At 40.2% G+C, this 13,123-nt stretch overlaps 1 protein-coding gene across 1 annotated transcript in view; it reads left to right on the forward strand.

Annotated features, from left to right (window-relative positions):
• Window positions 1-13,123, forward strand: part of Cerkl (ceramide kinase like) — an 85,405-nt gene that overhangs the window by 31,582 nt on the left and 40,700 nt on the right. The window contains exon 2 of the mRNA XM_057755420.1: window positions 2,824-3,066. Within this exon, the coding sequence (XP_057611403.1) occupies window positions 2,824-3,066 (243 nt within the window). The remainder of the gene's footprint in view (window positions 1-2,823; window positions 3,067-13,123) is intronic.

Here is a 13,123-nt window from a genome sequence, read left to right on the forward strand (position 1 = left end):
ATCCACCACCATTGCCACATTAGTGAATTTTCAAGTGCACAGACATATTTCTCTGGCCCACTTGTTTCTCTTTCTAGAATGGAAAAGATTGCCATTCCACAAAGGCACCTGCAGGGCAGGCAGTTGTCTTCCTGGAGAAGCCTTTCTCGCTAACGAAGTCTACTCTCCCAAGACAACTTGAACATCATTTGATTTGGTTCCTTGCTCATCCAAACATAAAAATGTCTCCTGAGATTTTGGCTAAAGTTGAATGATAAATATTCTTGAAGGGAGATAGTAGACCTGTAAGATATGTAATCTTGGAACTTGACATAGCTCTCGCTACTCAGTTTGTCTTCCAGTCAGTTTTGAATGACTTCCCTCCTTCATTCAATTCTGGCATCAGAATTGTTGCTAGTTTACTCAGAGTACAATATGCTAATTTGTATGCAATTTCGTTTTTTCCTCATACGTGTTTTTGGATATAGACATGTGTGTCTGCATTTTTCATTATGTCTACAGATTCAGTTGATTCTTTGGAATCTTGTAAGTCCATTGTGCTCTAGCCTATAATGCAGTTCAAGTTCTCCCTCTCCCTCCTTCGTCAGTTATGTCTTTTTGTTTATTTCCTAAGCAGTTAGCCAGAAAGTCTAGATAATCAGAAGTAGCAAAGATGGTGACAGACAGTCTTTGTGTTTGTGTGCTTTAATTTTCCAAACATTAATGCAGATGCATATAGCCCACAGAAATGAAAGTTACACAAGGTCCTTTGATCTTTGACATGTGAACAATCCATCCTGAGCATGGCAGTGTGAGAAGTCTCTGCTTGAGGAAAGTCCTCCTGAATGACGGAGGGTGTTTGGTGAGCATCTATAGAAAAGTGTGTGTGTGTGAATGTGAATGTGAATGAATGTGTGTGTTGTGTGTGAATGACTTCACGTCTAACAGGCTCACTCTACTGATCAGTTTGAGTGGCGACTGTCGTCATATGGTTTCTTACTTTCTATGACATATAATGTCTGGATGCTCAGAGAAAAGGCATTGGAACTGATACAGTGAGTGTGTTGATTAAGTCACTAACAGATTGGAGCACTAGATTGCAGCCAGGCCAGAAACCTGAGCCTTCTAAGAATGACAGGTTTGAAAAATGGACTTTTCGTTTGCCTGATCCTTCTGCCCTTCCTGTTTGCTAGCTTCCTCATGTTTCCTCCTATACCCAATGGTACGCACACACGCACATACGTGCACCTTTGTATATGCCATTATGTGGGGTTGGCTGTTGGAGATACTGGATGCTTGAATGTGCCCATGAATGCCCTCACATGTCTAAGTTACTGGGAACAGTGTGGCTCCTCAGAGGCTTGCTTTTCAGCCTTGTTAAGAGAACCCCAGTAGTCTGCAGTCAAGCATTGATGAGAAACTCTTCTAAATGCTGTCCCTGATGCCCCATGGATATGTGTTCTGCTACTTTGCCTGGTAGAGAAACCTATGTGATTTCTGAGCCTTATGAACTTAGTCTCTCTGGTACCTAGCTCTTCCTCATCTGGCCTTTTGCACAGTGCCAGGCAGTTCCTGGCTCAGGCCAGAGCTCCGCGCTGCTGTAGTCCTCTACAGTATTCTCGGATGTAGTGAGGTTCCTGTGATCTGTGATCAGCTTGGCCCTTATGAAGCACTAACTCCTGTTCAACCAAGGCTGTGACCATAAGCCCCACTACTGCCCTCCCACCTGTCCTGTGGCTGGAAATTTTGCCAGACACTATGATCTACGGTGTCCACTCTAAGGGACAGCCTTATGTGCACTCTAATTGTTTCAAGTGGAAAGCCAGTCTCTGCTATTCTCTACAGTTCGACATAGTTAAGTCTCCAAGTATAAATCCATTCTCCTGTAAGCGCTCATTTACCACACTTATTTTCTGATCCACTGTCAGAGGTGAACCTAAAAAATTTTAAGACATGTACTTTTAATTTCTTAAAAAATTATTTATTTTATTTTACGTGTATAAATGTTTTGCCTACATACCTATGTATAGAAGCTGCACGTATGCCTGATGCCCATGAAAGCCTGAACAGGGTGTTGTGGGAGCTCCTGGAACTGGAGCCGAGGACTTGTGAATTCTCTACAAGAGCATCAGAGTCTTCTGTTCTGAGACACATGGCCAACCCCGTGTGCTTTTTACTTTTAAATGAAATTTAAAGCTAGCATACAAAGTCATATGTCTCTCTCCTCTCTCTCTATATATATATATGTGTGTGTGTGTGTGCAAATATAAGTATATGCATAAATATATATTATATATACTGTATATATATATTATACTTGATTCTCACTCATGGCTCCCCGGTATCTTTCTTCATCCCCTCTACCATCTTCTTGCTGTCTCTCACTTCTCCCTAAACCACTCTTTTCCGCTTTCATGTCATATGCACATTTAAAGGTCTTTCCTCTGCTTTAAGAAGCCATCATAGACTCGTGTGCACGAGCAAAGTCTGTGTTTCACCTTTTCAGTATTAAGAATCACTGTCATGGTGCTAATTTCTCACTAAAACGTTGCTTTGTCTATGGTTATTTGTACGTTTGTTTATACATTGGACGTTTTTAAGATTCTGAAGGTCAAGCCTTTTGTGACAAAGACTCTCTGCCACGCACTTCAGGTTTTTATTATCTTCGAGGAAACTGATTTTTCATTTCTCTAGTTTCCAACTCGCGCAGAGACTGAGGTTGGAAAAAAAAAAAGGCAAGACCGTAAAATTCCAAGTGATTAAAATTCTGCGGGTTTCAGACATTCTTTATATACTTCTAATAGGGAAGCAACGGTTTTGACTGAGAGTTTAATCTCCCTTTAGGAGGTTCCAAGTGTCACCCGCCAGGCAGAGAAGAGTCCATAGAACTGGAAGGTATATTTTCCGTGAAGCTGAAGCGGCGCTGCTCTGTGAAGCACTCGGGCCAAGGCACGCTCCTGGGTATCACCCTTTTCATCTGCATGAAGGAGCAGCCAAACAAGCTAAAGGATTCTACACTTGATCTTATCAACTTGAGTGAAGACCACTGTGACATATGGTTCAGAGAGTTCAAGAAAATTCTGGAAGGTAAGTACCGTCACAGGAATTTTTACTGAACATGGTCTTCATTGATGCAGGTAAGTCCCATCTCATGTCAGGGGCTGAAGAGGTGGCTCCGGGGTCACACAGTGGCTCACAACCATCTGTAACTCCTGTTCCATGTAATCTGAGGCCCTTTTCTGGACTCCATGAGCACCGGGAACATACATGATACAGACACACATGCAGGCCAAACACCCATTAAACATAAGAATTTAAAATCACAAGTTATTTTTCTGGGCAAAAGGAACGTTTGATTGCCATGGGAGTGCCTTTCTGTCTCTTGCTTGTTGTTTTCATCATGAGGGGATCATGTATCTCGCCAAGTAGTTTTTATAATGTCAGTTAAGAAAAAAATCATAATTTTCTCTGTATTTTGTTGATATGATTGACATAGTACAGTGATTGACAATTGTGTATTTAACCATCCTTGCATTCAAGAATAAATCTTACTTTATCATGGCATAGAATTCTTTTAAATATGCTATTGAATTAATTTGGTAAAACTTTGTTAAAGAATTCTTCCACAAGTATCCATAAAAGGTATTACCTTTAGATTTTTAATAATATGATTGTCTGATTTGGGCATCTGAATAATCCTGATCTTATAAAATGAATTCTAAATTAACTTCCGAAGAGCCCCACTTATGGCGTTTTGGTAATCTGAAGTAAGGCAGGTACTTATTTATGTGTATGGGTGCTTCGTCTACATCTGTATCTGTGCACCATGTGTATGGAGAGGCATTGGAGCCTCTGGAACTGCGGTTACAAACCAAACCCGGGTTATCTTGACCACTGAGCCATTCCCTAAAAATTTTGTAAATAATTTATCTTAATTGTGTTTTAAATTTTTATTATTTTTATATGTGTGCACATTGTGGTATGTGAATGTGGACATATCTGCCATAGTACATATGTGGAGACCAGGCGACAAGAACTCTGTGGAGTTAACTCTCTCTTCCTACTTTCCTGTGGGTACTGGATGTTGAACTCTGGTGGTCAGGTTTCCAGGGCACGCACCTCTTCCTGCTGACGCCCCTTTCCAGCCCTGTGAGTTATTTTTAGAAGGATCTGCATTGTCCTAATTCACATTTCTGTTGAGCTTCTTTTAAAACTAACTTGCCTCGTATCCACATGTTGCTAGCAAAGTGTATTTATGTGTTGGGCATATGAAAATATGTTTTCTAAAAAGATCATCTGTAATTTGCTACGCATTTTCCTCGCTGAGAGCTGTTTAGCTTTAGGTAGATTTTTGTGAAGTAATGCCCAAGTATGTCCATGAGGGCATGGCAAGTAAGGGATCTAATGTGTTTGAAATTTTGAAGTGACATTTTTTTTTTATATCTGTGATGCTAGAGGTCTTAAATATCATGCACTTCAGATGTATAGACTTTGCCTAATTAAAAGGTCTCATTTGGAGATTAGAGATTATTTTCTCATTGATACATTTAAAGTAGTGCATCAGTTTTAGCAGTGCAGAAGCAGCTGGGGTGGTTGTTACAGTTTGGGGTTGGATGACAGTGCTGGATAGCAGACAGAAAGCAGGTCAGGTGACATCAGGAGCTTCTAGCCTCAACAGCGCTGAGCCAGAATATCATAGGGGTCCCATTGGCCCATGGTGGATAGCTGCTAAACTTTTGCTCATGACTGATGAGCCTGGGAGAGTCGGCTTCCTCATCAGTCCCTTTGGGGTCTTTAGAGGACCTGCCTTTCAAAAGGACAGGAGCATACATAGGCCAGTGTTCAGCACATCTCTCTACAAACAGGCAAAAAGTGTGTTTGTAACTAGAAAAAAAATCCATTGTAATAAGTTATTTTTTTCAAAGCCGTATTTAGATTTCAATTAAATTTATTAACATGAGTAGGTATTCTGGAGGCTTGGACAGTCAATAAATTAAGAATGTATCATTTGCATAGGAAAGTGAATCTCTTTCTTGTGCTGAAGGTCTGAGAAATCTCCCAGAGGGCTTATGAAGAGCTGGCTGGGGCAGAGTCAATATATCTTAACCCATAAAGTCAACAGCAAGCCAGCAGAGGAAATCTGAGCACACCTCAATTTGGTAAAAAGCAATGTTATAGGAGTAGAGAGACTCGTCACAACCCAAACAAAATACCTCTGAAAACATTGTCCAAATATTTAGTTTAATGAATGATGTTTTGTCTTGATCTAGGGTTAAAAATCTAGCGAAATTACAGAGATGAATAAACTACACATCTTTGCCAAACGTCCTCTGGGGATCTCACTTTGAACTTCCGATTTAGATAAGAGAAGGGAACAGTGAGATAATATAGGCTCATTTTCTCTGGCTTTCTCCTGAAGTGCAAAATTATTCTGCTCATTGAAAGCAAATAGATTGACTTCTAAACACCAACCAATGCGGACAATAAGGGCTGAAAACCTCTGGCGACAGTGAAAGAAGCTAAAGGAGATGGCAGTGTCCCCTCTCCATCTAGGGACCCAGAGGTTCCTGTGGGGTCGGCTTCCCACCCCATCGGAGGCAGTCTGGGTCTGCTCCAGGGGCACAGGGCATGTCTGAGTTATGTCGTACCCGATCTCCCCTTTCCAGCTTAGAGTCTAATGGTTTCACACCCTTCTTAATATCTATATAATTCAAGAATTTATTAAACTGCTTGTCATCTGAGAATGAAATACAGGTGGCTCCAATCTTCTTATGTGCGTGGCAGAAACCCTGTCTCCTTTCAGGCAGAGGACTAAGGTTTGCTGCCCAACTCCTCCTGATCTTTCCTTGGACTTAGGTCTCTTTGCCTTATATCCAACCTTCCTGCTTCTTGACACAGTGCTTGAGTTTTGGCAGAGAGTGATTGCTCATTGCTTATGCCCCTGCCCAGTACTCCCCACCTAAAGAGGGCTTTTTTTTTGTATGTGTGTGCGTGTGTGTAGAAAATTTGAGAGGTGACAAAGATTTTGCATATCAAAAATATATATAACTTTCAGGTAATATTAGACAACTATATTTTAATTCCAAGGACAAAGTTCTTTCTTCTAACTGGGTATGCTTGTAAAAACAAGTCAGTCTTGAAAATGGCATTGAATTAAAAAATATTTTGAATTTTGTCTTGATTGAACAAGTAGACTTTTCCTTTTATTGCTAGGGCTTAAACCTTTTTCCATCTATTTTTCTAAGAAGAAAAACATGGAGACATTAAAGCCTCAAGTGGGTGGTCTTCTCATCTTAATTAATCTAACAATTACAGTTTTATGTAGTTATGACACTGTTATTTCTAAATATGAACAGTTATGCTTGGAATCCGAGTGCAAGCAGTAAGATGTGATCATTTTTAAGGGAAAATTGGCAGCAGTAGCTTGAGGAAGAAAGCAATATCAAAATACTCGAGATTTGAAAACTAATTAACATTGACTAAATAATTACAGGTTTATAAATATAAAAGAACACTTCTTTTATCTAAACGTCAATTAATTTCACTCTTGACCCTATTTTCTGAGTATAGTTGAGCACAGGATCTTTTAACTTTGTTTTATTTGTATTTTTGAGACAAGGTGTGGATAGCTCACGCTAACCTTGAACTCAGATTCTTCATTTTGGAGCCTCCCCATTACAGGTGTGTGCCTAGGTTCTTTTCAACTTCCTTCATAGAAAAGTTTTCATAATTTTACATCTAGAAAGCAATATACTTCATTCACACAACACAAATTCTGCACCAGACTCTGTGCTGTGGGTTGCAAACAAACAGAAAATTCAAAAACAAAAATGGAATAATGTGGGGTTGGAGAGATGTCTCCATGGTGAAGAGTGTGTGCTTCTTTTGAGGAGAACCTGAGTTCACTTCCCGGCACTCACACCAGCAGGCTCACAACTGCCTAGAATGACAGTTTCCAGGAATCCAATGCAGCTTGCCTCTGCTGACGTCTGCGTTCTAGTGAACACAGTGACCCTGCACCACCTGCAAATAAAAACTCACAGCTATGCACAGTAAAAATAATGAGGAAAATTAAAAAGGGGGTGTACTCCTCAAATTTTTCTTGCCATGGAGACAGATAAGAGAATGTTGTTTTATAACTGGATCAAACAACTAATAAATGGGACCTCCTGAAACTGAAAAGCATCTGTAAGCAAAGGACATGGTCAACAAGACAAAACGGCAGCCTATAGAATGGGAAGAAAATCTTTAGTAACCCCACATCAGACAGAGGGCTGATCTCCAAAATATACAAAGAACTCAAGAAATTGGTCATCAAAAGAATAAATAATTTAATAACAAAATGGGGTACAGACCTAAACAGAGAACTCTCAGCAGAGGAATCTAAAATGGCTCAAAGACACTCAAGGAAATGCTCAATGTCCTTAGTCATCAGAGAAATACAAATCAAAACAACTCTGAGATACCAAGATCAAAAACACTGATGACAGCTTATGCTGGAGAGGTGGTGGGGCAAAGGGAAAATGCCTATATTGCTGGTGGGAATGCAAACTGGTACAGCTGCTTTGGATATCAGTATGGTGATTTCTCAGAAAATTAAGAAACAACCTACTTCAAGACCCAGCAATACCACTTTTGGGTATATACCCAAAGGATGCTCAATCATACTACAAGGACATGTGCTCAACTATATCTGTAGCAGCATTGTTTGTCATAGTCAGAACCTGGAAACAACCTAAATGCCTGTTGACCAAAGAATGGATATGGAAAACGTGGTACATTTACACAGCAGAAAAACATAAACAAAAAACATTTTGAAATTTGCAGGCAAATGGCTGGATCTAGAAAACACCATATTGAGTAAAGTAACCCAGAACCAGAAAGACAAATACAATATGTATTCACTCATAAGTGGCTTTTAGACATAAAGCAAAGAAAACCAACCTACAATTTATAATCTCAGAGAACCTAGGCAACAAAGAGGACCCTAAGAGAGACATACATGGATCTAATATACATGGGAAGCAGAAAAAGAAAGCTCTCCTGAGTAAATTGGGAGCATGGGAACCATGGGAGAGGGTTGAAGGGGAGGGGAGCAGAGAAAAATGTAGAGCTCAATAAAATCAATTAAAAAAAAAAACTGGACCAGCAGGGCGTTGGTGGTGCACACCTTTAATCCCAGCACTCGGGAGGCAGAGGCAGGCTGATATCTGTGAGTTCGAGGCCAGCCTGGTCTACAAGAGCTAGTTCCAGGATAGGAACCAAAAGCTACAGAGAAACCATGTCTCAAAAATCAAAAAAAAAAAAAAAAAAAAAAAAAAAACTGGACCAAATGTGCAATGAAGACAACAAACTCAGGCAAACCATAGTCATTGAAACAGGAATTAAAGTTTTTCTTTTTAAAGCAATTGTCTGTAGACAAAGACTACTCTTTGTTCCCAGTCACCCAGACCTGAATCATCACACAGAAACTGTATTAATTACAACACTGCTTGGCCTATTAGCTTAGGCTTCTTATTAACTATCTCTTATGTCTTAAATTAACCCATTTCTATTAATCTGTGTATGGGCATGAGGCTGTGGCTCACTGATAATGGTCTTAAATTTCCTGAGTGTCCTTGTCCTTTGGCAGCTACATGGCATCTCTCTGACTCCGCCCACTCTCTCTTTATCTTTGTTTGGAATACCCACCTGGCTTCACTCTGTGCTAAGCCATTAACCAAAACAGCATTCTTCATCAAACTAATAAAGCAACACATATACAGAAGGACACCCCACATTAATTGTCATCATTATATCAAAAGTGGCCTAACACAGTGTCTCTGACTTTAAAAAAGTGCCTGGACAGCTTTAAACATAGTATGTGTATTAGCAGATATGTCCATTTTTATCACATTAGGGCACAATCTGTTTTTACAGGTTTGAGTTTCCTAGTATTGGTAACTGGAAAGCTCCACTGGACCCTGATCCAGGCTTTTCCCTAGAGATGATAATCTAGACTTGAATGAGTACCCTTGGGTCTTCTAGTATGTACCTTGGAGAGCCTCACAAGTGATATTTTGGATCTTCAAAATTGAAAGAAATCTAAAGAAACAAGAATAGGACAATTTTAAAAGTGAAAAACTATAAAAGTGTCTGCTAAGTGACTTGAAAAACAGTAGGTACAGTAGAATGGGAACTGTGATGGGCTCCAAAGGAAAGGTGTCCTGATCTGGGCACGTTAGGGGTGTGTTACAAGCTTTCTCTTCCTCTGGAGAGGATGAAGTTTCCATCACTTTGAGAGAAGTTTATGAGGAAGTGAATAAAAAATTTCTCTCAACGTGATTAGAGCTCCATTTTCTGTTGACTGAGCTGGAGAAGAGTGAAATACATCTCTATTAAATTGTGAACAACTACCAATACCACTTAACTCTTCAAGGATTATTGTCTTAGCGAAAGAACGTTCATTCAAAATTCCAGCTTTGTCATAGTTGCAGCTGAGATTCTAAGTGGAACGCACAGCAATCATGTAATTTTTGTTAATAAGGCAAGAGAAGAGCTTCGGTTTAACTTAAACCTGCAGCATGTAGTAGCAATTAGTAGTGTGGAAAGTTACCAAGTCAATCTTTAAACACAGCGAACCATAGCATTAGACACCCCCCCCCCAGTACAAGCTCAGGATATGTGAGAGGGACTCCTTAATCTGATGTGTTGCTGGGAGCAAGATCCCTGGGTAATGGCAACTTAAAACAACTCATTGGTGCACATATGCAAACTCCTACTCAGCACATTTACTGGAGATGCCTTTGCAGACAGATAGAATGTAGACCATTCACACTCTTGTTTTATATGTTCTTAAAGGCAGCCAACATCTCTTCTTCAGTCACACTGGGTCACTGCTTGTTTCCAAATCCTTTCCCCCATTCTGGTCTCTGTTGGTGGAGACAGACCTGCTGAGGGGCTTCTTCTAGTTACTTCTAGCTCCTTTCACAGCCTCTGCTGTTTAAGCTGATAGGAAGCGAGAATTAGTTCATTAGGAACAGTCGGTTCTGTTTGTACTTGAAAGATCTCGGCAGTCTTCCCAAGGGCTTCTCAACACCCTTTGTGGCATTCCTATCCTAAGGGAGGAATATGTTTTTGTATGTAATTGATTATAATTATATTGAAAAAATTAATTGCTGTATTGTACAAGAAAATTATATTCTTGCTTCCCTCATTGACAGAGTACCTTGAGAATAAAAGCTGAAGAGCACATTCATTTTAGAGACGATCAATGTCAAGTCATTCTGTAAGGCAGCAGCCTGGGTGACAATGTCTTTTGTATAATTCAGCTTCTTGAAGAAACAATTTAGGTAGTCTTTGTCAGGTTTTGCCATGTGATTAGATTCAGAGCGCTGAAGGAAAATCCTCTAAATGTTCCCAGTAAAAATGTTGAATTAAGTTTTCATGCTGTTAAATGAGTTAAACACTACTTCTTTACTGAATATCAGAGAGTCATTATTTTAAAACTCAGACTAATGATAATGACTGACATTTATTAAACAGTTACTACATGCCCAATACTTTGTGAGCAAATTTTATGACGTATCTCATTAAATCTTCATAGTAGGCATCAAGAACTATAAATATATTCCCTTAGACATACAGGAGCAAAATTACCTATGAGTTTCGTTGTGAGGAACTGAAACAATGCATGACAACAAATAGTGAAATTGAATAACTTACAACAGTTATCATTCCTTAGTTTATACACAAGAAAAAGAAAATGGTCTAAAAGAGTTTTAATGTGCTTATGTGACTATGGAGGCCGGAAGATGTAAGGGTCTCATCAACAGTAATACTGCCTTTGGAGCAGGATCTCTTAAGGGCTTTTAGCACACCAGTTTGGCTAGCCTGGCTGCCCAGTGTATTCCAAGGATCCAGCTGTCTCTGCCTGCCTGAGGTTGGACCTCTGTGTTACCACGGCTGACATTTTTACGTATGTTGTGGGGCTTGAACTCAGATCTCACACTTGCAAGGCGTGCGGCACTTCCCCCGTTGAGGTGGTTCTCCAGAGTGTTAAACTGGTTCCTGTCATCCAGTGAGCCCTTTACCCGTTACCCGTTAGATCAAATCTGCATTCTGCGAGGTTGATCTTCTTAGGGTGTCCTGTCATCTTCAAAAACAAAAATTAGGGCTTCTTTAAAAATACTCTTGGTCATATGTAAGTCCAAAAACCTTACTTCTAACTGGCTTTGAAAGTGAGACAGGGTTTTCTGAAAAATGGGATTGGCTTGGTTTGAATGATAGCTTTTCTTACCAGCCCGTAATTACTGCTCTCCCCCTTTCTCCTCCTAAGACTATATGGCTGCCATGTGTCTTCTCTTCCCTCTGTATAAGTTACAGTACTACTTCAATCAATCACAATTATTGGGCAGTTAGGACTATACCACTCAAATAGATGCCAGGCACTTGTCATCAATGTCATATTCATTGAAGATAATCCATCTCTAGTGTTCTGTTCCAAACATTGTGGATTAGAACTTTAGAGTCATAGAACAAACAGAATTTGGCACCAGCAGTAATATTTCACTTTGGGTCCCAACACTGATGTAACTTTCTCATTGTGAGTCAGTATTGAGAGTCCTCACATATTTTGGGGTGAAGTGCACAGGCACTGTGGAAGACGTGACAATGGTTTCTTTATGCTGACCTAGAGGAACTGGAAAAGCATGCATAAGCTCACTGGTTTGTGACTAATTGTTGGGTTCCTACCTTTAGCAGAGCTTCCCAAACCTGGTTCCAATGCCTTAAGCATATATGTAGGAGGGATTCAAAGCTGAATCAACACTTGGATGAGGCTAAAACAGACTGCCCGTCTTTCCAATAAACGAAATAAAAGGTAACAAGGTGACAAAACTATAATATGTGCAAACAGAAATAAATAATATTTCATATTAGCAACAAGTTGTTGTTACCCCCTGGCATTCATTAGAGTAGCACTGTGCTGACATAATCGTGTGATGTTTTTATATCTATTACATGCACCTTCAGGAATCTTGTTACAATCGTCCATGAATGGCTCTGCTGTTGTTTGAGGCAGAGAGTTGAAATATTTTCAGTAACAGGCTGCAGGAATGTGCAGTTACTTCTCAGATTAGCCAGTTATCAGCAGTAGGGGGGAGAAGCGCCTAAATAAAAAATCAAAAGAGCATCCAGTTTAGTTCATTTAAAAAGATCTCTCTCAAGTGGAAAATTACATTTCTTGAAAACATTTATTTTATATCTCTATTAGTTACACTCGTTCCTTCCCTCCAAAAGCGAGGGAACAAGCAAAGTCTGCTTGTGTGGTTTGGGGCCTTTGCAGTGTCTACTGCAGGCTGGTTCTCCCATCACTCAGATTCTCAGAGCACTTTTCTGAAGTCATAACATCAGCAGGGGGGAGTGAGAGCAGAGAGAAGAGGGAGAGGGCAGGAAGAAAAGAGGGAGGGGACAGAGAAGGGCTGAGGAGGAGGGAGGATAACCTGCTTGCACTGGGGTGTTCCCGCAGCAGTTTTTGTTTTCACTCACCCATGACTCCCATGACTCTCAGCAATGCCTTGCGAATCCACCCCTCTTCTCCACCCCTCTAGTTTGTGTCGTGCTTTCTTGTCGGCTTTAGAAGAGACTGTCTCACAGCGGATTCCCTGGTCCTCTGGTTCTAAAAATGTTTCTGTGGCCTCTTTCACCATGTTTGCAGGGCAACTGCTAAGAGGATTTGTTGTAGATGTTCGGCATGTTAGGCACAGGCACCCGAGATACTAATTTTAAAAAATACTCGCTGTTTGTATTTTCTTCTTTTTATTCGGTTTGTTCGTTTATTGATTGGAATATTTGTTTTTCTAATGTTTGATTTTTTTGAGTTCATTCTGTAGTGTGGGTATTGACCCCCACCTGGTGTGTGGTTGACGAGGATTTCTCCATCCTGCATGCTGTCTCTTCACTTGGGCGTTTGCCCTTTGGCTGGGTGGACACTTTTGAGACCTTGTCATTACTGAAAACATCTCTCTAGAAATCACTCCCAGTTCCAGTGCTTACGAAGGATCCAGAGAGGCTGCCTTAGTCAAACTTTACGCACTTGACCAAATCATCAAATTAAAAACATTCATGAAATTATTATGTTATTCTATAATTTCCTACTTTGGTG

This window comes from Chionomys nivalis, chromosome 22, assembly GCF_950005125.1.
Source record: "Chionomys nivalis chromosome 22, mChiNiv1.1, whole genome shotgun sequence".
In the NCBI taxonomy this organism is placed as follows: Eukaryota; Metazoa; Chordata; class Mammalia; order Rodentia; family Cricetidae; genus Chionomys; species Chionomys nivalis.